Source organism: Phyllobates terribilis, unplaced genomic scaffold (assembly GCF_046119375.1).
Source record: "Phyllobates terribilis strain yellow unplaced genomic scaffold, ASM4611937v1 Scaffold_8__6_contigs__length_399053987, whole genome shotgun sequence".
Lineage (NCBI taxonomy): Eukaryota > Metazoa > Chordata > Amphibia > Anura > Dendrobatidae > Phyllobates > Phyllobates terribilis.
This window is the reverse complement of record NW_027362768.1, coordinates 370541019-370568047: the sequence shown is the minus strand read 5'-3', so window position 1 is coordinate 370568047 and position 27029 is coordinate 370541019. Positions and strand designations below refer to the sequence as shown.

The 27029-nt window shown below is 40.4% G+C and overlaps 1 protein-coding gene and 1 pseudogene across 4 annotated transcripts in view; one reads left to right on the top strand and one right to left on the bottom strand.

Moving 5' to 3' along the window:
* Positions 1 to 4143: 4143 nt before the first annotated feature.
* GATA2 (GATA binding protein 2) overlaps positions 4144 to 27029 on the bottom strand; it is a 26103-nt gene continuing 3217 nt past the window's right edge. Inside the window, exons 1-7 of one of the 4 annotated variants that reach the window (XR_012247811.1) lie at positions 19662 to 19843; positions 18952 to 19281; positions 17497 to 18051; positions 15537 to 15715; positions 10734 to 10859; positions 9404 to 9908; positions 4144 to 4741 (exon numbers count right to left, since the gene is read on the bottom strand). Coding sequence is in view for 3 of the 4 variants with exons in the window: in XM_073644925.1 (XP_073501026.1) it covers positions 9618 to 9908; positions 10734 to 10859; positions 15537 to 15715; positions 17497 to 18051; positions 18952 to 19183 (1383 nt within the window). In the remaining variant the exon portion in view is untranslated. Of the gene's footprint in view, positions 4742 to 7803; positions 9909 to 10733; positions 10860 to 15536; positions 15716 to 17496; positions 18052 to 18951; positions 19282 to 19661; positions 19844 to 27029 lie in introns of those variants that run through there. The other 3 variants (XM_073644925.1, XM_073644927.1, XM_073644926.1) reach the window with 3 other exon arrangements.
* Positions 23223 to 27029, top strand: part of LOC141157771 (uncharacterized) — an 86666-nt pseudogene continuing 82859 nt past the window's right edge.

The window sequence follows — 27029 nt, the reverse complement described above, 5'->3', positions numbered from 1 at the left end:
ACAGAAAACACTTGCCAGGTGCGAACCTGAATGTGAATGACTTTGTGTGGTTGTCTACCAGGAATATAAGATTGAAAGTTCCTTCTTGGAAGCTGGGACCTAGGTTTATTGGTCCCTATAAAATAACCGCCGTCATAAACCCAGCAGCGTTTCATCTTGAACTTCTTCCGGCCCTTAAGGTCCAGTATGTGGAACCTCTTGAGCCTTCACCTCTACCACCGCCCCCAGTAATGGTTGATGGTAATCTGGAGTTCCAGATTTAGAGGATTGTAGATTCTCGTCTCCAACGTCATTCTCTACAATACTTGGTGCACTGGAAGGGCTGTGGTCCAGAAGAGAGGATGTGGGTTTCATCATCAGAGGTGAACGCTCCCAGGTTGGTTCATTAATTTCACACCTCTTATCCTGAGAAACCAGGTCATGAGTGTCTGGAGGCCACTTGTAGAGGGGGGGTACTGTCACGGGTGTGTCAGAAGAGACAGACAGTCACCCTGCAGTTGTCATTACAGACAACTTCTTAGAAGCTGTATCTCTAGAACCCAGCGCCTACCTTCCTCTGGCTAATTAACACCATGGCCTGGGTGTATAAATACCTGCTGAGCGCAAGAGGGAGGTGACGGCGATATTCATTTCTCCTTGTGAAGGCTTGAGCAACAGCAGTACTTCTTCCTATCTGGTGCTAGAGGACATGTGAGCATTTGTCTGGAGTTGACTAAAGCTAAGCGATTTTCCCTTGTTTGTCCCCCCTTGTTGCCTTTAGTGTTCAATGAGGATCGACTAGCGCTCATCCCCTCCCTTTCCTAGCCTGAGCCTAACCACAGGGAAACAGGGAATGACAGGGCGAGGTACGCGTGCGGCGATTGGTGAAGAACCAATATAGGGACGTTAGTGGAGACAGGGTGACACTATATCAGCCTAGGAGGTCTCCACTCCCCCCTTTCCCAAGAATCTGGGCTCCCTTTCCCTCTTCCCTTTGTGTTGCACTTAGTCTTTCCCACACCTTGCGTGACACAAACGTAACAATGGTCATTATGCCCAAAAAGTTCAATTTTAGTTTCATCAGACCACAGGACATGTCTTCAAAAATTAAGTACTTTGTTTCTGTGTGCATTTGCAAACATTAATCTGGCTTTTTTATGTTTCTTTTGGAGTAATGGCTTTTTCCTGGCAGAGTGGCCTTTCAGGCCATGTTGACACAGTACTCGTTTCACTGTTGTTATTGACACAATCTTACCAGCTTCCACCATCATCTTCACAAGGTCTTTTGCTTTTATCCTTGGGTTGATATGCACATGTCGGACCAAAGCACGCTCATCTCTGGGACACAGAACCTGTCTCCTTCCTGAGCGGTATGATGGCTGGACATTCCCATCTTGTTTGTACTTGCGTATAATTGTTTGTACAGATGAACAATGCACCTTCAGGTATCTTGAAATTGTACCCAAGGATGAGCCAGACTTGTGCAAGTCCACAATTCTCTTCCTGATATCTTGGCTGATTTCTTTAGACTTTCCCATGATGCTACACAAAGAAGCAGTGTGTTTCAGGTGTGCATTAAAATACATCCACAGGTGTGTCTCTAATTAACTCAGATGTTGTCAAAAACTTATCGGAAGCTTCCAAACACATGACATCATCATATGGGCAGTCCAGAATTGCTTAAAGGCATAGTAATCTTAGTGTATGTAAACCTTTGGCTTTGCTTTAAGTAATAAAAAGGCCTTAAAACATTCTCTCTCTCTCATTATTCTGGCATTTGGCTAATATTAAAAATTATAGTAATCCTAATTGACCTAAAACGGGAAAGGTTTATTCTGATTTCATGTCAGATTTTGAGAAAAACATGCAGATGTGTCTCTTTATATAATGTATGGAAACTTCTGGTTTCAACTGTACATACAGTACAGATCAAAAGTTTGGACACATCTTCTCATTTAAAGATTTTTCTGTATTTTCATGACTATGAAAATTGTACATTCACACTGAAGGCATCAAAACTATGAATTATCACATGTGGAATTATATACTTAACAAAAAAGTGTGAAACAACTGAAAATATGTCTTATATTCTAGGTTCTTCAAAGTAGCCACCTTTTGCTTTGATGACTGCTTTGCACACTCTTGGCATTCTCTTGATGAGCTTCAAGAGGTAGTCACCGGAAATGGTCTTCCAACAATCTTGAAGGAGTTCCCAGAGATGCTTAGCACTTGTTGGCCCTTTTGGCTTCACTCTGCGGTCCAGCTCACCCCAAACCATCTCGAATGGGTTCAGGTCTGGTGTCTCTCCCTCTTGGTCAAATAGCCCTTAGACAGCCTGGAGGTGTGTTTGGGGTCATTGTCCTGCTGAAAAATAAATGATGGTCCAACTAAACGCAAACCGGATGGAATAGCATGCGGCTTCAAGATGCTGTGGTAGCCATGCTGGTTCAGTATGCCTTCAATTTTGAATAAATCCCTAACAGTGTCACCAGCAAAGCACCCCCACACCATCACACCTCCTCCTCCATGCTTCACGGTGGGAACCAGGCATGTAGAGTCCATCCGTTCACCTTTTCTGCGTCGCACAAAGACACGGTGGTTGGAACCAAAGATCTCAAATTTGGACTCATCAGACCAAAGCACAGATTTCCACTGGTCTAATGTCCATTCCTTGTGTTCTTTAGCCCAAACAAGTCTCTTCTGCTTGTTGCCTGTCCTTAGCAGTGGTTTCTTAGCAGCTATTTTAACATTAAGGCCTGCTGCACAAAGTCTCCTCTTAACAGTTGTTGTAGAGATGTGTCTGCTGCAAGAACTCTGTGTGGCATTGACCTAGTCTCCAATCTGAGCTGCTGTTAACCTGCAATATCTGAGGCTGTTGACTTGGATAAACTTATCCTCAGAAGCAGAGGTGACTCTTGGTCTTCCTTTCCTGGGGCGGTCCTCATGTGAGCCAGCTTCTTTGTAGCGCTTGATGGTTTTTGCAACTGCACTTGGGGACACTTTCAAAGTTTTCCCAATTTTTCGCAATGACTGACCTTCATTTCTTAAAGTAATGATGGCCACTCGTTTTTCTTTACTTAGAATTTGTATTATGGCAAGAAAAAAGCAGCTAACAGTCTATTCAGTAGGACTATCAGCTGTGTATCCACCAGACTTCTGCACAACACAACTGATGGTCCCAACCCCATTTATAAGGCAAGAAATCCCACTTATTAAACCTGACAGGGCACACCTGTGAAGGGAAAACCATTTCCGGTGACTACCTCTTGAAGCTCATCAAGAGAATGCCAAGAGTGTGCAAGCAGTCATCAAAGCAAAAGGTTGAAGAACCTAGAATATAAGACATATTTTCAGTTGTTTCACACTTTTTTGTTAAGTATACAATTCCACATGTGTTAATTCATAGTTTTGATGCCTTCAGTGTGAATGTACAATTTTCATAGTCATGAAAATACAGAAAAATCTTTAAATGAGAAGGTGTGTCCAAACTTTTGGTCTGTACTGTATGAGAAAATTGAATGAAAGCATAAGTAGATGGTTATCAAAGGTGAAATTTTGCTTTTAAAAGGGATTGTCCCATCAGGATAAACCCCACCTATAACAGCCAGATCTGATGGACCCTCCCTTTAAGGGCTCTGATGAGAATGCTGTCCTATACATTTCAGCTTGTTGCTCAGAGCGGCCGCGATCTGCACGGAAGTTGTGGACTAATGATAAGACGTTATTGTCATGTTACAATTATTGGGATGAAGGTCATTTGTTAATGGCTGTGCCCTATAGTCATCGTCTCTGTAGATAAACTTCAGACAGGGACGTATTTGTCTCTTTCTGCGGAGTTTAAGCCTACAAAAAAAAAAAACTCTAGATCGTGCTCCAATTAAAACAACCCACTAATTTGTCACAATTACAGAGGACAATTAGGGGAACTATGTTCTTTATTCCTTTGTAAATCCTCCAAGTGCCGTGAAAGTAACGGAATGCCGGACAATATAATTGTACTATGATTAATTAGGAGACCGGCAATTAGTGAAACGCAGGATTTTTCTTTTTTTTATTCCGAACGACAAACTTACAACATCTTTCTTAAGACTTTGAGAGTCTCTTTTGCAGAGGTTTCTTATATCCAAATTTTGCAAAGTAGCCATGAATATTTTTATTTGTAAATTTGCAATAATGTTTATCTATTAGCGTTATTTAAGGGGGTATTGAGTGAACGTCCATTATCCATATACATTTGATTAAAGCTGGATAGTAACAGGTTATATCATATGGAGGATAAATATCTACAATGTAACACCACGTTCACACGGTCAGTATTTCACATCAGTGTTTGAGATAACATCAGGAGTGGGTGAAAAATGCAGAATTGGTGACGTGTTTCTATTATACTTTTCCTCTGATTGTTCATCTCCTGGTTTGGACTTCCAGATACTGATGTAAAATACTGACTGTGTGAACGCGGCCTCAAAATAATTTCCTTCTGTGTTCACTGTTCTCCACTTTGGACAATTCCTCTTTGTTATTAGCTCATTCAGATGTCAGACTTTTACACACGTAACGATTTTTTGATCAGAGTGTGATCTTGTACATTAAGAAAATAAAAGTTTCTCCCATCTTCTTCTATATGAAAGTCCGTGAACATCGGACCTCTCTCCGATAGCATCCGAGTGCAGTCAGATTTTTTTCACAGACCCATAGACTTGCATTGCTGATTTTGATCCGTCCCTCAGCTGAAAATTGGACATTATACAGACACTTGGTCCTAGGAAGAAAAAAAAATAGGACATTTAAAAAGTTTCAGATGTACCTCATAGGTACATGTGCCATCTGTGAATAAAAAAACACGCGTACAAGAAAAACGGACGTCTGAATGCGACATTGGAAAGGATTCCCTATCAGGGAATATGTGAATAGTTGGAAAAACCCCATTAATAGGCAAGAAGTTGTGAGCTACAGACAGAAGAAAGCTCGGCAGAATTGCTTGTAGTCATTACAATATCTCAAGAATCAGATATAGTTATGGAGAGACGGCAGACATAATCAGTCAATATATATCCACGAGATCTGTATCTCAGCCCCATCATGGAGACATAGTTTAGTGTCTATTCAATGTATGTAATAAGAGAAATGTAGATGGGGTTATCCCCTTTACCACCTTGGACGTACGAGTACATCTGAGGTGGTATTCCTGCACTCCATACGGGCTCCGGCACTGAGCCTGTATGTTACCGGGCACATGATAGGTGATCTGATCAGCTGCCATGTGCCTCTAGCAGCCGCGGGTGGAATCGAGATCCTCCCACAGCTGTTAACATGTTAAATGCCGCTATCAATCTCTGACAGCGGCATTTAACCTCGCCGCACCGGAAGCGCGACACTAGTTCCTTTCGCCCCATTCAAAATAAAAAAAATACACATATTTGGTATCGCCACATTCAGAATCGTCCGATCAATATATAAAAAGAATCAATCCGATCGGTAAACGATGTAATGAGAAAAAAAATCAAAACGCCAGAATTACTTTTTTTTGGTTGCCACAACATTGCAATAAAATGCAATAACGGGCGATCAAAAGATCGTATCTAACCCAAAATGGTATCAATAAAAACGACAGCCCAGCACACAATAAATAATCCCTTGCCTGGCCCCAGAGCCTGAAAAATGGAGACGGTACGGGTCTCGGAAAATGGCACCATTTTTTTTAATTTTTTTTTGCAAACTATGGATTTTTTTCACTTAATTAAAAAATAACCTATAGATGTTTGGTATCTACGAACTCGTAATGACCTGGAGAATCGTAATGGCAGTTCAGTTTTAGCATTTAGAGAAAATGGCAAAATTAAAAAAAAAAAAAAAAAAAAAAAGATTGTGGAATTGCACTTTTTTTGCAATTTCACCAAACTGATTTTTTTCCCCCATTTTCCAGTACATGATATGGTAAAACCAATGGTATTGTTCAAAAGTACAACTCGCCCCCCGAAAAGCAAGCCCTCAAATGGCCACATTGATGGAAAAATAAAGCTAAAAAAAGTTATGGCTCTAGGATGACAGGGAGCAAAAAACGAAAATGCAAAAAAGGAAAAACCCGGAGGTCGCAAAGGGGTTAATGCAATTGTTTTATATGGGATTCAGGTAAAGTCTGAATCAGGAATGCCTGTCCCCTGGATCCTGCCAAACTGGTTCCATCTGGAAACAAAAAATACTGCAGTTGTCTTAGCATGTTTAGTATGATAATTCTCTGTAGATCAGTGTGATCTGTGCAATTCAGCATAGCAGTAGGGCGGTAAGATCGGGGCAAGATGGGGACATTTAATTTATTTATTAAAATAATGAAATTCTATGTGCCATGGACACAAAACCAGATACAAATTTTTAAAACTTTTTTAAACTTTGTTAATTGTTCTAATCGTAAGAATTGTAAATAAACTTAGAAATTATAATCTCACGATTACTTGTTAAACATTTGGCTTCTTTTCTACTCTTTCAAAAATTCAATCAGCATTTGTACATAACCTGGCAGTGTCATATACACACCTAACCAGGCTCCATGTACTTTCTCCATCCAAAACTTTATAAGTCTAAGGCCACATTCACACGTTCAATAATTTGGCTTTTTTTTTCCCCCCATCAGTATTTGTAAGGCAAATCCCGGAGTCTGTGAAAAAATGCAGAAGTGGTGATGTGTTCGTATTATACTTTTTCTCTGATTGTTGCTCTTTGTTTTAGCTTGCAAATACTGAAATAAAATACTGAATGTGTGAACGTGGCCTAAACAGGACATACAGATGAATCCCAAATAAACAGCTGACCACAAGGTGGATAGAGGATCATGCTAAAATATATTTACTGCGTAAAATGCATCGCAGTAACAATGTGTTAATAGGTGGATTTATTTGTTTTTTCCATTGTGGATTTTCCAGATTTTATTTGTGAGTTTTGAATTATTTTTGAACATTTAATTTAAAAAAACAAAAACAGATGTAGCGCTGATCTGCAGTATAATACCGCGTGTGATCCAACCTCAATCCATAATCTGCACATATCAAATCTATTTAATGGTATAATAAAAATAAAAAAAATAGCTTAAAGACTTAAAGGTTAGTCTGGATTCCATTCAGCGTTTCCACACGTTTCAGGACTTTTTGTCCAGATGATTTTGTTTCAAGGTGTTTTTTTTTAACTTGTCAGTTTCGGGGGTCAGCGAATTCTCCAGGTATTGTATTTATATGTTTTGGGGTTTTTTTTAACCTTAAGGTTATGTTACCAGTTTTTGATGAGTTTTTTTATGCTGTATTTTCAAAAAAAATGCAAGTAATTTATTTTAACTTAATGGATGCAGAAATTCTGCAACATCTAAAAATTCATCAAAATCTGATTGTGTGAATGTAGCCTAACGGTTTCTATAAGGCTATGTTCACACGATCAACTTTTGGTGAGTTTTTGATGCTACAGATTTTCTAGTAAAGTAGGTTGCTTGCATTTTTATTTTAAATACAACGTGTAAAAAAACTCAAAAAAAAATCATTGTGGGAACATAGCTTCAAAATGACCAGAGAAAAATCACATGTAGAAATGTTACAAAATTAAAAAAAAAAAAAAAAAAAGTGCGAAGGACATCTTTCAATTTCTCATAGGTTTTGCATTTGTAGAAAAATTAAAATAATATCAGAAAAAATAAAAATAAAAAAGGCACCAAAAATATTTATATTAGGTTAATCAATCTGGATTATAGAATACAATTTGTTTTACCTCTAATATTCAGATTTTTACCAAAATGCAAGGAAACGTTTTAGATAGTAAATGTGTAAATAAAAAAATCCAACATTCCACAAAAGTTTTGTTTTTATTATTCATAATATTCACCTTCATTGAATAGGAGGATAGCATACACTTTTTACAGACAATATTATAAACATGGTTTACAGAATCAACAATAACTTAAGGTCACTAAACAAAACAAGGTAAAAAAAAATAAACAAAAAAAAAAAAAACACTGTATAATTTTTATGCGGCTACCAATACAAAATAATTTATTCCGGGCCCCCAGACTGAACTGCAGGCTGGCAAGATATTGCACTTTTATATTTCTTGTATCAGTGATATAATTTCCCTCCCCAACCACCTAAAAATAAAAAAAAAGGTACAAAATAATGTACAGCTTGTACCATGAGCATTAACCCTCGTGCAACCGGGAAATGTTTCCTGGCATCTAAGAGTCTAAAGAAATTTTAAAAGGACCTTAGGGTGCAATCCCCAAATTTTTTTACTCTTTTTCCCATCAACCGTCTTTTTTAGTATGTGCATCTATGCCTGGGCTCATAAAAGTTGGCCCTATATTAATCCCCCCCACCCAAAAAAAAAAAAGTGTTGCATATTGTGTAAATGTTAAAAACCGCAGAATTAAATTTTTTTGATACATTTGCTTTTACATCAATGGATTCGTTGTCTGCATTTTATCCTCCACCCTGCTACGCCATCAGATTAATAATTAATATATACACATAATAATGTGATATTAAATAGTTAACATTTAGATTTTTTTTTTTTTTAGACGGGGCGAGCATGTTACATTTTCACATCATTATAATAAAAACAAAAATGATCAAACTTTCTGCTAAAAGATAAAAACAGGAGGACACAAAAAAATATATATATTTTTTTTTTTTTTTTCCTAAGTGTCCCGAATTGGCTTCATATAAAATCAAGAGGTGACGTCTCATTGGCCTAAAATAATTGAACAATTAACGGTCGCACATAAAAAAAAAAAAAAGCCATTCTGAAATAATGATAGAATATAGATCTAAATATTTCTCTTGTTACATTGAAAACATATCTGAATTTCAAGAAAATCTGGCACGTGCAAAACAAGGAATGTCGGGGAGCGAAGCCAACGAGCCTTAAAAATAAAAAGTCTAAAAAAAAAAAAAAAAGGATAAAGCTCAAGAAATCTTGGACCAGGTGAAATCACTTACAGAAAACCACATAAAACAATTTTCAATGTTTGTTTGCCTTCACGGTTGTTTAGTCCAAAAAGAAAACCTCTTCACCATCAACCCTCCAGCGCCAGAAGGGTTAAGTTCAGGTCAAAAGATGTCCAAGAAGGAGCACAACCCCGGCAGACGATTCCCAATGACCAGGGCAAAAGACGGATTGAGAAAAAAAAAAAAAAAAAAGTTCCAGGAGCAAAAAATAAATATTTTTCTTTTTAAAATTAAGCCTTAAATTTGTTTTGTTTTATCTATATAAAAAGGGGTCCATTTTATTTATTTTTTTTGTAACAAGTCTGTAAGTATAAATCCAGCATCAACTACCACCGGGTTTCTTTTTCCACCCACAAGAGACGTTAATGTATTTACAATATTCACAGTAATTTAGAAACAGAAGTAAGGAGATAAGATCTCACTATGTCCATCCACCTTATTACCTTCACTGCGGGTTGGTCGGCAAGTGGAAAAAAAACTGATTATTCCTATTTCCAGTCCGGAGGGAGGGAGGAGGAAAGTGCTTATCTGGTCCCACCATGGAGTCCTGTTTAAGTCCAATGTGAACGCCAACTCTACATTGTCTTCTTGGAGGTCTCCAGGCGCCAACCCAGGCAATGCCCACGTGCTCTTACACAGTCTCTATAGGAATTATATTTATCCCATTGCTGTCACCATGCTGGATGGGTGTGGGTGCCCAAAGGACAAACTGGAGGAAGGGTGGATTGGTGTCGGTGTCTGCAAAATGTGGCCGGAGTGGCTGAACGGAGGCAAGTGCCCCATTGGAGCCATGTGGCTGGCCAGGCTGAAGGGGGAGGTCTTCTCCTGCATACACTTGGAAAGTTCCTCAAAACACTCCGAGCCTTTCTTGTTTTTCTTGGACTTGTTGGACATTTTCCTATTCCTGGTCTGAATTCCTTCCTTTTTCATGGTCAGGGGCCTATTCACCTGTAACAAAATACAAGAACATCAGACTCGGGTCTAATTTGAACCATGTACAATACTTCTGCGCTCCGGCGGAGGAGATGTGCCAGGTTAATGCTATTTCCTTGACAATTAAGCACTGAAAATAAGACCTCCCTTCAATCAAGAGGGACACAGATGGTTTTTATTATTAAAATGATTTTATTTTTTATTAGTCTGGCCAAAATATATAAAAAAAAGTATAAGTAGCTCTCTCATTGGCACCTGCACGTCTCGGCTGGAGAACAAGTCGGTAATGTCGCCGATGCCCAATAGTTACTTGTGACGTTGGTAGAAAATGGGCGGATGGGCACATCCAAATTCTACAAAAATCTTCCAAGTTAAAAATCAGATGAAATCAATTGCAAAAAAAACTCTTGACGCGTTTCTGGCGCCGACTGTGCCCATCGGACTGTGCACTGGTTCTATTGCACAAGTTACAGTGTAAGTAAATATTCAAAAATGTATAATATTTGGAGTCTTTATTGCAATTTTGGCTCCCTTGTCACCGATTTGAGGAGTTTGGGACAAGTAGACGTCATTCAGTAGCTGAATGGTTAAACCAACATCATCCAAATTAATTCAACAAATTGAAAGAGAAGCCGATGATTGTGCAGCTATTGTCTTGCCGTCTCCCTTTTGGTTTTACGGGGCTGCAGTAGCCAAGCTGTTGCATTGTTAGGTCACATTGGATGTGGCATTGCTATGCTGCAGGATGAATGGTGCATTACCCCGGGGAGCACCTAACAGAAACCAATCTCATTGAATTCCAAGGAAGCCAAGCTCTGCCATCACCGGGAGGCGACTTACATTGTGTAATTTGTAGTACAGTCCGCAGGCGTTACACACTGGGTCTCCATTTGCATTGCGTCGCCATAAGGTTGTGGTCGTTGTTTGACAGTTTGCACAACAGGTCCCTGCTCTCCGAGCTGCTGACTGTTAAGGGAGAGATCAATGCCGGTCAGTATGTGCCACCAGAACCATATTACACAAATGTTGCTCTATCGGCCTCTAGACAATGTAACAATATATTGATTATTTCTGAAGATTAATTGAAAAAGCAGAAAAATTACTAAACTTGGTAACACTTCAGACATCTTTTTCCCTCTTGAGCGTGAAAGAAAAAAAAACGGACCATTTAATTATTGTAATTCAGATTTTCAACTGTTTGGGTCTGTGTTGGTTTTTAACATAAGTATGAAAAATAATTCCTATCCAATAAACAGTTTGGCTTCATTCAGGGCTGTCCATGAATCACTTTGTTCTATCTGCGTAAAACACGTACATACCCATCAAATCCCGACAGAGCCACTTCTCTCCTCGCTACACCTTCCCCAACGTATCCAGTTGAAACTTCTAACAGTGACCTACAAAGCCATCCATAACCTCTCTCCTCTATACATCTCCGATCTAGTCTCCAGATATCTCCCAACACGCAACCTCCGATCCTCCCAACACCTCCTTCTCTCCTCCACACTTGTACGTTCCTCACCCAGTCGCCTCCAAGACTTCTCCCGAATATCCCCCGTCCTATGGAATTCTGTGCCTCAACACGTCCGATTATCTGCCACATTTGGAACTTTCAGACGGAACCTGAAAACCCATCTCTTCAAGAACGCTACATCCTGCACCAACTCCGCTGCCTCCACCACAGTCGGTGCCACCGCCTCGCCACCAGTGGAGCCAGCGCAACCCCCCGACCTACAGTCTTTCCCCATTAACCGGTAGTCCAGGGCCCTCTCCCCTCTGTACCCATCTATCATTATTAGTTTATTTTCTGTCATTTAAATTTGTTGCGTTTGTTTTTTTCAAATGAATCAATGGTGCCCCAAAAAATAAATAAATAGTGAACTGTTTTTTTGCAGATCATGTGTACGGAAAAACATCAAGGCGACGTGTCAGTTTTTGATCAGATCAGCATTACCCACAGAAGTCAAGGGTCCATGAAAATTACGGTCAGTACAGGGACGGTAGCAGTGTACAATCCGTGTATATAACATTGCAGTAAATTGGCGACTTTGTATTTATTCTCATATGAGAAAATCACTGATTGTAAAAAATTGACGCTGGCCAACCACTGATGAAATGGAGTTTATTTTTATTTTTTTTGCATATGTCAAAAAACACAGACCTCTAAATTAAGTAAAAAAAAAAAAAAAAAAAAAAAAAAAAATAGATGGTGGATCCATGTGCTATCCTTTACTTTCATGGACCCATCAACTGGTGATGGAGGATTTGATACATGTTTTCAATCAAAAAAATTGACATTCTTCCCTTTTTTTTGGATGCTTGGTCTCCCCCCCCCCCCCCCCCCAAAAAAAAAGACACGTGAACAGCCCCTTGGACTATAAGGCTACATTCCCACAATGAGTTTTTCGTGAGTTTTTTTTTACGCTGCGTATTTTCAGAAAAATGCAAGTGACTTATGGGCGCAAAAAAAAAATCTACAACATCAAAAACTCACCAAGGGAATGTAGGTAGTTTAATGGGTACATGATCGATCCATGAAAAACACGGACATAACATATACCTGTAAAGTCGTAAAAAAAAAAAAATTATATATATATTCCTCAATGTGGATTTATCATCAAAATGTCAAAAAAAAAAATGCAGAAATATCAGGTTCAATCATCTGACTGCGTTTGTAATTCATCGCATTTTTATTAATACCCTGAATAATTTGTTTTTCAAGCTTCTTAACAATGCTGCCACCAGGGATTTGACTATTCTAAGCTTGAAAGTCAATTAGGCAGAGAAGAGCTAATGTTTTAGGTGACAAAGGAATTCCCCCTTCTCTGAGTAACAGGATGACTTAGAGGTCAGAGCTGGAGTTTCCAGTGGCACTCTAAGAGTTAATATTTTGGATTTTTTTTTTTTTTTTGGGGGGGGGGGGGTCTACCTTCCCCCTAAGTCTTTCCAAGAAAACACATACATTTATTATTATTAACCTCAGAGGCATTATTTGTAAAGTATTGGACATTTCAAAACAGCCGGGACGGCCTCGCCTAGAGGGTAAAACTCTAAACTTTTTATTTTATGTCCGGAAACAGAGAGTGGAGGTTTCCTTATCAGCACAATGCAGATATCCGGATAGGAAGCTTCCAGCATGAGCTCACATAGAGCCCTGTACAACAAAGGCAAGTTCCCAAACACAAAGTGGAGAGGTGACTCCATGGAAAAAGAAAGAAAACCAATAGCTTATAAAATGTAGGGATTGTCTGAGACCTGGAGAGAAAGAGGGGGAAGAAAAGTCACTGTGCTCCAGACTACACAAGACCAGTGACTCCACATTACAGCCAGGGTGTTCCCCTGACTTATGAGGCTGATAAGGGGACTGGTCGGGCAGAGCATGAAGGGAGCAGCCCGGTCACTGTGCATTGTTCTCAGGCTCCTGGGGAACTACAAGGGCCTGTGCACACCTTGCAGATTTGTTGCTTTTTTTTTTTTTTTTCTGCGCAGATTTGTAACAAAACCTAAAGGGTTTCCTGATGACAGCAAAGTGAATGAGAATCCTGAAGTCTCCTGTACACGGGGCTTATTTTTGATTTTCAAAATTTAAATCTGCAGAATGTAAATTCTTTCAGCATTTTTGCTGCAGATTTCACTGGATCAGGAAAAATCTGCACCAAATAGGCACCTATTTTATGCAACGTTTTTTTTTTCCAGCGAAGAGATGGGAGAAATTTCTGTGCCAAATACTGAAAGTGTGCACATGCCCTAATAAGTGGGGAAGAAATCTGCATCAAAAAACACACGTGAAAAACTCAACGTGTCTATTTTATGCAGCGCTTTTCCTCCCAAGAGATTCAGAAACGGTGCAGAAATTTCTGCACCAAGTACTTAATGTGTGCACGCACATTGAGTTTGAAGAGTTTTTTTACGTTACGTATTTTCCAAAAAAAAATGCAAGTGACCTATTTTACTTAATGGATGCAGAAAGTCTGCTAAATCAAAAACTCACCAAAAAGCTCATCAGTGGGAACATAATCTAATGAGTGGGGAAAAATCTGCACCAAAAACGCAGCTATTTTATGCAGCGCTTTTTCTGCAAAGAAATGGTGCAGAAATATATGCACCAAATAATCAACATGTGCACATACAAGTCCTAAACTAGCTGTAACGTCATCCTGGAACTTTAGCACCTGACACTAGTGTAACTGTTAAGATCAATATTCTATTGTTGCAACTGGTGGCAGCGGTCAGGACTGGTGGCAGCGGTCAGGACTGGTGGCAGCGGTCAGGACTGGTGGCAGCGGTGTCTGCTCTGAGGTTAGACAGAGGTTGACCATACAGAAATTATATATACACCCCTGGTTGGGGGTTGCAGTTTAAACCTGTAACCAGAAATAAGACCCCTTTCCTCAAGTTCAATACTAGCTATAGGAAACCATGAAGAAAGGTGATGTCACAACTCCTGCAGAGCTTTCTGACCACACAGAACGCATCCTCCTTACTAAGGAGTCATTCTAGATTTAAACACATCCGTGAAAAAAAAAAAAATGGTACTGGTGTCAGTGTTTTTGCATCATTGTGCTGTAAACATTTAACATTGCAAAGTATAGGAGAAACTTTGTAATTAAGGCTATGTTCACATGTCCAGTATTCAGTAGTTAGAACGGATCCAGAAAATTGTGCAGACAACTTTTGTTGACCTAAAAAAAAACTGATTTCAACTGGATCTGTTTTTTGTTTTTTTCTTTTAACGTGGAAGTCTACGTAAAACTGATCTGTTAGTCATCCGTTTTTCTCCCATTTGTAACGGATCCGTTTCAATAGAGGATTACTCAAGGTCACATGTCCAGTTATATAAGCAATATATTTATTTTTCCACCTCCAGTAAACAAAAAAAAAAAATTATCTTTTTCAAAAGGGAGAAAAATGGATGGCTATTTAAGGGATCAGTTTTCCATAGACTTCAGTTAAAAAATAAAAAAAAGTTTAAATAGTTTTTTTTTAGGTGAACAAAAGAGTTTTGTCTGCGCAACTGTTAATAGATTGCTGCTGGATCTGTTCTAAAGGATGATTACTGGACAGGTGAACAGCCTTATCCAGCTAAAAAAAAAAACTATTCTCAACTGGATCCATTTTTTTTAATATTGAAGTCTATGGACAACTGATTCGTTAATTAGCCTTCCGTTTTTTTGCTTACTCGATCAGTTTCAAATAGAACAAAATGGAGCCTTATTTATTTATCCATCCGTAAAAGACACTGATGTTAAAAACGGACACATGGATGACGCGCTGATGCAAAACAATGACACTAGTATTTTTTTTTTTTTTTCACAGGTGTGAATGAAGCCAAAAAAATGCTACCTAAACATTGTAAAAGAAAAAAAAAAAAAAAAAACACAAGCCAATAATAAATGCATGTCTAAATATAAATTAGTATCCATATATCTAACTGGATATTAGATCATAAGCCCAGAAATAGAACACAAACAATAAATAAAAAAAAATAAAAAAAACAGTGTGAACTGCAACCTGTGACTCTCCAGCTTTTCTAAAATAATAACTCCTAGCATTCTAGCATGTTGAGAGTTGTAGTTTTGACATTAGCTGGCACAGGTCAAACTCCCCTCCTCCCAAACGAGTGTTCAGGTCAGAGTCACCTACCAGTCTCCTCTTGGGTTTAATGAGTGGTCTATTCTGACCATTCATTTTGTGGTAGAGGCCGCAGGCATTGCAGAGATAGTGGCCGGTGCCGTCCCTCCTCCACAGCGGCGTGGCCGTGGCTCCACAGTTCACACACTCTCTCCCTTCTAAATGGAAACACGAAGAAACCGGATTTCTTTCTTTAAAAACAAATTCACAATATTTTTGCACTGATCTCCAGACACAAATCAGAAAAAGCAGCAGTAAAGTTTGCACAGCAATAATTCATTATAACAACTGATTGCACCCCCAGAAATGTAGATACAAATATATCCAATGCAGTACAGAAAAAAATCCATCACTTATTCTTACAATTATTTATAGGGTCTCCATGTAGAAACCCCGACAACTGCTAATAAACTTAGTCGGAAGTAACAATATTTATCTTATCGTTTCTTATTTGTAAACAAGGATAATTCCATCATTAATAACACAAGATAGATAATTCCATCATTAAAAACATAGCATACGATAATTCCATTATTATATAATCGGTATAATTTAACAACAAGATACATGGCAAGGTAATGAGATTTAATTATAGTATCTCATCCGTTCTATACAAATAAATACATCCATTTTTTACAGGACAAAAAAAAAGTAGAAAGAGTCCATAAACTAATAAAACAATAGAGGAATGTTTTGCATAAAAAAATGACTATAATTAATAAATCTCATTTTTTACAGGACAAATAAAGTAGAAAAAGTCCATAAAACAAGGCATAAATGTTTCGCATAAAAAAACATGAAAGGTTTCCTCCCGGTCTGCAGTGAGAGCAGGAAGCAGGAGTCCTCCCTAAGGTTTCGCATTTCCAAATTATATATTTTTCTGATCCTTTTTTTAACATTTGGATGCAAATTTACTGCAGCTACTAAAAGTGTGTGACAGCTAAAAAAAAAAAAAAAAAAAAAAAAAAAGATTGCTGTCAGTGGGAGAAAATAACCTTGTAGTACAAGCTAAAGAAATTACCTACTAATAGTATAATAACAATATAATTATAAAAAGACGCTGCATCTGCACACAGCTCTATTCATTCTGATGAAAATTGCTCCTGTCATTAACAAGCAGTGATGATCGTCATCAGCGAGTTATGTCCTATAATATAAATCTCTGCAGACTTTATATTCGGGATGAATTAATTCAACAACAACTCCTGCATTTGACATAATTAATGGAGATGTACTAAAAAGTATCTAACAGAAAAGCTTTTTGCTTATATATATAACATTTTCCTATTATATATTTATTTTCTATGGATAATTTGTAATATTGCACAGCACGAATTTATGTAAAAAATATCCATTTTGGTTTTATTTCTATTTTACTGTAATTGTAGATTTAAAAAAAGAATGGTGTATTCGTGAAAATCCTTTTGTGCAGACATTGGGAAGTCATGTATATTCATGATCTAGATAGAGTGTAATAGTAAAGTCATATTTTCTCCATTACCCCAGTCCTGGAGCCAGGGTCGCCCACCAAGCTTCCCCCTGTTTGTAGTGTGGCCAGTTCCCCCTGAAGGGTCTGTAGCCCACCTATTGATAACGATTTATCCCTGCCATGTTTTACAAATGTATCCAGCCTGTGTTTGAGCTCCCAGTCATATTCCCAGTAGGAATATAGTTTATACATCACAATTCATATATTTTCTCTACTGGGGTAGACCCATTTACAAGGGCAACAGCTGTTCCCTATGGAGGATAATTATCTGTGACTTTTGGGACGGTATTTATCATGGATAAGTGGGTGCAAGTGTTTGGGGTCGGTCTGCACCTCTGAAGTATTTTTATTCGTTGTCTTTTCTTTTTTTAATGTATGCAGGAAATCGGTCACATTTTGTATATAAGATCTACAGGTGATTATTTGTCTGTTTTGATCAGGTTTTGATACAGCAGAAGTTATAGACAGTGTTGGGGGTCTCACCTGAACACGATCTGCTTTTGCTCCTCTGTTTTGGGGTGAAGCTGGAGGCCGGGCCTCCCAATAAGCTGCCAGGATGGAAGAGGCTGCTGCTGTAGTCATGGGCTGCCGGCATATAGGAGGGGTAGGTGGGGATGGGGTGGTGGGTGGATGACTGAGCTCCCATGGGCGCCAGGCTGCTCCTCAGGGGGCTTCCTCCCTCCATCTTCATCCCCTCAGACAGGGACATCTGGTACTTGATACTGTCCTTGTCCTCAGCCCTGGAGGCCGGGGAGGCCGCACTGCCCGGATCCGGGGATACATCCTTAGGAGGGGTCGGGGGGAAACCGAACAGGTGCGGGCTGGAGTGTGAGGCGGATCCGGCCCCCGAGGAGCCCCCGCCCGGGTACAGGGAGCCCCCCGTGGCCGCATGGTGCAAGGGGGTCTTTGCAAAGGGATTGACAGTCCAGGGGTTGTGGTGATGGGCAGCGGACAGGGCAGACTTGCCGCTCTCCAGCCAGGGCAGTCCGGGGCTGTGCAGGATGTGTGGCCGGCACATCTGGCTGCCGGTCAGGCGAGCTGCGAACAGAAGATGCCGGCAATTAGCCACATAGGTCATAGTAATCCATGGCAATAATTCCTGGCAGCATAAAATATCCCAGTCTGCAGCCACAGCCCCCATTATACCATCCAGACTGTATTTAGCATCATAGCCCCCATTATACCATCCAGACTAGATACACAACAACATATGGAGACATGTACAGTACACACTATCCTCTAAATGCATATACAAACACATCTCAAGCTATGGCATACAGGCCCATCTATAGCAAGACATTTATAAGATTAGCTATGATAATGTCAGCACAGTTCACACCTTCATATCATGCAAATAACGCACGGCAGCATCCAAACAAATAGTACATAATACTATAAAAAGTGCAAAATGCTGCAGAAATTGTTGGGGCTACATCAATAAAATTATGATTAAGTTGTCAATAGAACAGGAATATCCAGATATTAGAGGAATATGGCCTTAATCTTTCCTGGATGAGGGTCACATCCAGCACAATAAAGACCCTCCCCAATCGCACAAATATCCCCTCGTTTGATCTGTATTTTGGGGGTTATCCCTGTGTCATTTATGTAAATTATTATTAAAACACTGAAAAACTAAAAATACTAGAATAAAAATAACGAAATAAAAATAACTATACTATAATAAAACAAATATAAAAAAACGAAATTATTAAATAAAATAATAAAAACTAAAATAAAAAAAAAGTAGTAATAGTAATAATAATAGCAAGTTTTTTGGGACCAATAAACTAAAGTGAGCTCCTCCTCTGTTGTCAGTGGCAAGTAAAGGGTTACAAAATATGGCACCCACTGGAGAAGGAAGTCTGTCACAGATTGCGCCCTAGTGCAGTGTTCCCCAGAACATGACCACATTCACACCATGCGGTGCTCACATACCGTGCGCCTGGCTGTAGGACACCCGGGCCCGGGCATGGGCAGAGTTGGCATAATAGGGATTTCCCTGGGAATCCAGATGGTTGAAGAAGACATCGACCTCATCAGGAGGCAGCAGCTGGGTGGGCTCCATGTAGTTGTGTACCAGTCCCTGGTGGTGGCTCTCTGGGTGCTGCCCATTCAGCACGGCATGGTGTGCCATCCAGCGGGGCTGGTCGGTGGCCACTTCCATCATTTACTCCCAAATTTATCCCAGGTCCCTATAGACTTATGTGACTGAAGGTGAAAGGGAATTCCTCTTGTGTTCCTTAGAAGCAGAAGAAGCAGGAACACCTGTGAAAAAGTGCAGAAGACATTAAATTCAGCTTCTCCCTCCCTACAGGTCAGCAAATGCCCTGCAGATGCCAGTCACCCCAGAGTGCCCAACCCCAGGCGGCTGCAGGCAAAGCATCAGAGAGAAGAGCAGACATCGCCAGAGATCAGGACAACTAGTACAAGTAATAGTGATACAACGACACAGAAGTGGAAGCCGCAAAGACCCGGAGCACTGATACATTGTGACTACTCTGTGCTTCCAGCAATGCTACAAGAACTGGAAACAACTGCGATACAGAATGTCATAGTGGATACATTGCACCAAGCAGTAACTCTCTGCAGCACTCTCTGTTATCAGCCCAGTGGGGATGAAGAAAAGTTTCAGGAAAGTTACTTACAGCAGAACGTGTGCAGCCTCCTGCAGAGAGCAGCGATCGGGCAGAGCAGCAGGGCAGGAGGTTAGTGTGACGGCAGCCTCTCCGCTCCCGGCCTCCCCTGTACCATCCCGCAGCCTCCGCTCTCAGCCCTGGCGCCAGCTGGACTCCCCTCACTAGACAGGAGCTCGCAGCCTCGCACAGCTAATAACCCCCGGCCAGCCAATCACAGCGCGCAGCCGCTCAGCCCGCTGCTCCTATTGGTCACTCCCCTGAAAAGCCACATTCCCTAATTCACTCCAAACTTCTAAAGACCCCAGAGGAGGTGGGGGGCTGATTACTGGGGACATGGGGGGGTCATTAGTGACTGCACTAATGGGAGGGGTGGTCTGCTGCACCATTTACATACTAATACTATACATGCTGGAGATGTGGATTGTATTGCTGCATGTAAACTCATCAGGCATCATCAAGGGGGTCTCTATACATCACATATAGAGGATAGACAGATAGATGAGAGATAGATAGATAGATAGATAGATAGATAGATAGATAGAGGGATAGATATATAGATAGATAGATAGATAGATAGATAGATAGATAGAGGAATAGATAGAGGGATAGATAGATGCAATATAATAAGATAATTCACAGATCTATCTATTATCTATTCATTTATCTATCTGTTATCTATTTATCTATCTTACCCTCTATCTATCCTTCTATCTATCTATTCTCTATCTATCCTTCTATCTATTATCTATTTAGCTATCTATTATCTATCTATCATCTATCCCTGTATCTACACACTTACAAATGCAGTACACACTTAGCCACTGAACCAACCAAAAGAGTAAAAAAAATCTTTACATTTCCAATTACAACATATCCTAACATATTAACATATGTCTTAATATTTTTTTGTTTCAAAATCAACTTTGAATGATATACACACCTCATGGCAATGTTACCTTCTCCAATTACTTTATATAATGTTAATTATACTTTTTTATATATATAAAACTAATATAATATAAAATATATATATTTAAAGAAAGATTAATAAGTGGTAGTTTAATTGAGTTGAAATACAGTGAATAATGGGTAGATAGAATAGATAGATAGATATGAGATAGACAGATAGATAGATAGATAGATAGATAGATAGATAGATAGATAGATAGATAGATAGATAGATAGATAGATAGAAAAAAAACTGTAGCAACACCAGAAAATGATATGGGTGCAAAGCGACCAACCATGTAAATACAAAAGACCATTGGAGGCAGCACATCAAAAAAGTATGAAAAATAGTGAAGTTTAATAGCCCACAATGAAGTGTTAAACTTCACTATTTTTCATACTTTTTTGGTGTGCTGCCTCCAATTGTGTTTGATAGATAGAAAATAGATAGATAGATATATGATAGATAGATAATAGATAGATAGATATATGATAGATAATATATAGATAAATAATAGATATATATATATATTGATAGATAATAGATAGATAATCGATAGACAATAGATAGCTAGATATATGATAGCTAGATAATAGATAGATAATAGATAATAGATAAATAGATAATAGATAGATGATAGATAATTATTTACATGCAGTTAGATCCATTGTCTGTGTGAGGCATTAACATTTCCTAACAACACATTTCATATACTAATTGAGATCTTTGTCTCTTTATTTCCATAGGTCGCAGTCTGTACCCAGAATTGTGTCTATAGATATAGGTATAGAGAGAAGTCTATAGCTGGGGGCCTGTCTGCACCCACACCTGATATAGGGGGATATTCCATATTGGGGGGCAGGCTCAGTCCGTGCATGGTGGGGTGCAGGTGATGGGGGCTGCCAGTAACTGTGACATGTAGGAGATTAACACATAAATAGTAAAATAAACAATACAGTCATCAGATTAAAGTCTGCACAAACACAGCACAAAGCAGCATTAGAATATGCAGATCGCTGCTTTTTGTCCTCTATTCCTCCCACCACAAACACAACAACTAATTAAAGCAAAACAAGTTAATTCAGCCAGTAAACCGGACTAGTCATGTTTTTTTTTTATTCTGCCAAATATGTCGAGAAGGGGTTAATGGTAATAGTGGCTTGTATTATGGGGCGATGATCACTGCAGGGCGTTGTACAGACTGGGGAATGGGGGCTGGTATGGAGACAGGGGCACTTACTCACTGAGCCAGGATTGGACCCTTTGTTTGATTTGTGTGTATGTTTTACACATGAGTTAGGGGGGAGGCGGATTTAAAGGTCTGAAAGTTAGTAATTAGGTAATAGGGGGCTGGCTTTGGCTTTTGATGCTGTCTCTCTAGTTCGCCATTGCAGCCATCCTGACGCCGCTCCCTGACGTCACAACTGCTGCCAAATTTACAAGGAAATGAAGTTTTTTTCCACATTTTAATAAAATTCCAATCAGCCTGTGGCCAAAAGGAGGAAATTAATATTATTGATGATGATGAGCGTTATTGTTATTAGTAGTAGTACAGAGTGAAGGCCAAACTATCCCAGCTCCTCTCCGGACCCCCAGGATTTCTGCAGTGCTCGCTCACATGCAGCACAGTGTCTGCTCTCCCCCCATTGCAAACCTTACATTTTACACATTGTATCAACATTATATAAAGTATCCGAGCAAAGTCAGAAAGGAATCATAGTTGTGTGATATCCTCATTATTAACATCGGTCATATTATTCTGGGAGGACCGTCCGGCGCTGCAGAGGTTAACTCCCCATAGAGTCAGGAGGAAATGCAGCCGCAGACAGAGGTTCTGTGTTCAGGAGGAGAAGGAAGGAGAACCAGGGACCTCCGGACACCGCACTCACACAGAGGAGATCACCCCCTGCCCCTGCCTGAGTCTTGGATCTGTCACACAGAGGAGATCACCCCCTGCCCCTGCCTGAGTCTTGGATCTGTCACACAGAGGAGATCACCCCCTGCCCCTGCCTGAGCCTTGGATCTGTCACACAGAGGAGATCACCCCCTGCCCCTGCCTGAGCCTTGGATCTGTCACACAGAGGAGATCACCCCCTGCCCCTGCCTGAGCCTTGGATCTGTCACACAGAGGAGATCACCCCCTGCCCCTGCCTGAGCCTTGGATCTGTCACACAGAGGAGATCACCCCCTGCCCCTGCCTGAGCCTTGGATCTGTCACACAGAGGAGATCATCCCCTGCCCTGGAATCCGGGGGACCCTGCACTGAGACTGGTCACAGGGAAGGCGGACTGGATCCAGTGACTGCAGCACGAAGCCTCTTTATTATTTGTGTAACAGCAAACCCCTCTGGAGATGAGAAATGTTTAGGTGAGTAACTTCTATCAGATTTGTTTATAGCGCTGGGATGAGGCTACTTTTGCTGTGGTCACATATACAGTATTAGGGGACTGTTCACACCTGCACAGACCTTGGATGACACATCAGCTTCTTATTCGGCGCTGTCACTTTATTGCCACCTGATACAGACATATCTATACAATCCAATGGCACAATATTGTCAGGAAAAGGCGCATAGAAGCCTCAGTAAACGGCGCAGAGAAGCTACAGAGTAAGGCGAAGAAATGCCTCTGTATAAGGCGCAGAGAAGCCACAGAGTAAGGCGCATAGAAGCCTCAGTAAACGGCGCAGAGGAGCTACAGAGTAAGGAGAAGAGATGCCTCAGTGTAAGGCGCAGAGAAATCTCGGTGTAAGGCGCACAGAAACCTCGGTGTAAGGCGCAGAGATGCCTCAGTATAAGGCGCAGAGAAGCTTCCGTGTAAGACGCAGAGATGCCTCAGTATAAGGCGCAGAGAAGCCTCGGTGTAAGGCGCAGAGAAGCCTCAGTGTAAGGTGCAGAGAAGCCTCAGTATAAGGCGCAGAGAAGCCACAGAGTAAGGCGCAGAGATGCCTCAATGTAAAGAGCAAGGAAGCCTCAGTGTAAGGTGCAGAGAAGCCTCGGTATAAGGCGTCAAGTTACCTCGGTGTAAAGCGCAGAGAAGCCGCAGAGGAAGGCGCAGAGATACCTCAGTGTTAGGCGCCTGGTCGCTCCCTACTTTGTACCTCATTATTACTGTAGATACATTGTAACATTTTGAATTTTTACCATTGATTCGTTCAATAAATATTTTCAGAAAATGCTAAATAAATGTGTAAATAAGACTTTTCTCCTGGTGATTTATTTCTGCGGGTTATTAGATGGAAAACTAGCAAAAAAAGATAAGTAACAAAAATTCTGTTTTACGCAAGATCCTGGCTGCGGCGAGAGGACAATATGATCGCATACGATCACAGATATCGAAGCGATTTTGTTCTTGTTATTTGGGGTGGCACCGGCTGCCCCGCTCCTGGCAGTGCCAGGGACATTGCTGGCACAGAGCTATCGTATTAAACAGAAGGTTTCTACCGCTGGAGGATATTACTCTGTGTGTGAACAGTGTCAGTGGCCACAATAGAGTCACCAGAGCAGCTGAGCTGTGTGCCAGGGAGCTGTCACTGCTGCCCGGGCTGCCCCTGATAACTGATGCTTGGATTACATGTTTAGATTGGAATTAAAGCTTCTCACTCCCCAGATTGTTAACCCCCTCTCTGCCGGTCCATGGCTCTCAGGGAACATTATCCTGTATGGGGTGCTGGACAGACCCGGGCCCTGGAGGTTGGGGAGGGGGTGGCAGCTGACAGGGCACAGCCGCCTGATCCACTCTGGGGCTTTATTCATTCCATTAATTCACTCAACGGGACGTGAAATATCTCGCACACGACCGTCTGCAGCGGCTTAGCCCGGGCCTGCCCCATTCACACGGCTGCTTACACAGCTCTCCTGCCCAATCTATCTGCACTCCCTCCAGGGAACAGATCAGACTGCAAGGACTGGAGGATGGATGGCAGCACCTCGTGCAAACCACGAGCATGAGGGGCAAATAATGTGCCAACTGCGCCAATCTCTCCAGATAAAGAATAGAGACGTATATATTATAGGTGTGTGTGTGTATAGAAGTATATATATATGTGTGTGTGTGTGTGTGTGTGTGTGTATAGATCTATATATATATTTATTTGTGTGTGTGTTTGTGTATATATGTGTGCGTGTATATGTGTGTATATATGTGTTTGTGTGTGTGTCTGTGTGCATGTATATATATAAATGTGTGTGTGTGTATTTGTGTGTGTGTGTATATATGTGTTTGTGTATATGTATGTGTGTATGTATATATACACATTCTGCAAAGGTGGTTTTGTCATTTGCACAGACTCGATATATTACTAGTAATAATGGAAGCAAAGCTACATTCTCATTTTGTGAGAAACATATATATATATATATATATATATATATATAAATAAATATATATATACAGACAATACATATGCACATACACACGCCCATATATATACCCAGAATATACATAAATACATACACACATACCTACACACACACATATATATATATATACTATGTATACACACACGCTCGGCTCTCCATATACACAAGTGCTGGAGCATCTCTGGCATTTCAGGATATTCTCCATCTCCACAATGATATCATTTTGTTACTTATGATCTGATTTTTATACTTTGCTATTTATTTCGATGCAAGATCCATCGTCTACCTAATATTAGATATTATATTACAGTAGCTTCTGGACCAAGCACAAAAAAATCACAACCGAGGTAAAATGAGCGCTCAAAGAAAACGATTGTAAAATAATGAAGATGATACTGAGGATGATAATATTAATAATAATTGCAGCAAATGTTTTCGCAAGAAACCACCTGTATGTGGAGCCATGTAATGATGAGGAGACCTCTGTGTATGTGGTATATATATATATATATATATATACACATATGTGTGTTCCGGTTTGGGGCATTTGGTGCCTGTGCAGACGAGCATTTGCTCCCGCACCTTCGCCCCAGCGCAGCCCGCGGTAATGGAGGGTCCTGGGTCCTGCTCACTGTTCTCTCGTCCACAGAAGCCCCACGGGCGACAGCAGACTCTCTTCTCTTTGCCTCCATTCTTCTCGCCTCTCATATGTGCCCCTAATTGGTTTACAGCAGCAATGAGAGGAATGGAGGACGCCAGGTATCATCACCCCCACCATCACATCCTCCAGCAGCACCAGGAGCTGCACAACAAACACCAGAAAACCCTGTGTCTAAACTGTACACAGACGGTGATGGGTATGGGGGTCAGAGGGTCTTACCTGCCTGGAAAACCTACTGCGAGGGTCTGTGGGGTTTAGTAGGAAGGAGCCTCCATACCAGCACAATAGCTGCTGTGTACAGGAGAAGATGCTGCCCCCTCTACACAGGTACAGGCAGCACAGGCACGTAGCACTGACGTCACTGCAGGGTACACTCAGCACACACTCACTGCTGTGCACACACTCACTGCAGTGCACACTCAATACACACTCACTGCTATGTACACTCAGTACACACTGCTGTGCAAACTCAGCACACACTCACTGCTGTGCACACACTCTGCAGTGCACACTCAACACACACTCAGTGCAGTGCACACTCAGCACACACTCACTGCTGTGCACACTCAGCACACACTGCTGTGCACACTCAGCACACACTCACTGCTGTGCACACTCAGCACACACTGCTGTGCACACTCAGCACACACTCACTGCTGTGCACACACTCACTGCAGTGCACACTCAACTCACACTCAGTGCAGTGCACACTCAGCACACACTCACTGCTACCTTCTGGGTCACTCCTGCTGCTGAAAATGGGGGGACAGTGTGAAGAAAGGGATCATGAACCCACCTTAATACCCTATATAAATGCAGATAGTGTGGAAACAAATATGTATCCATCCTGCACAAACACCATGTATATATACTGGATAGATACATAGATAGATTAGATATGATAGATAAAGATTGAATTGGTAGGTAAATTCCAGATGAATAACCGTGATAGTTTCTTATATATTAAATATAGGAATATATATTGGTGGATATCTGATGAATAAATATAAAAGCAAGGTAAATTGATACAAATTAGGTGTAGATATACATTAGATCGGTAGATGGATTCTAGATAAATAAACATGAAAGTTTGAAGTTAGATAGATATAAAATCTAAGTAAATAAGTAGAAGATAAATAAATGCAAATAAAACGTGAATATTGCTTCCATTAGATTTAGGATTAAATAAGTAGACATGTGATAAATATAATAGTAAGATAGGGAGATAAGTAAAAATATGTCAGGTTAAGTGGGTAAATAAATGCGGGATAGACAGATAGATAATAGATAGATAATAGATAAATAGATAGATAGATAATAGATAGATAGATAGATAATAGATAGATAGATAGATAATAGATGATAGATAGATAGATAGATAATAGATAGATAGATAGATAGATAGAG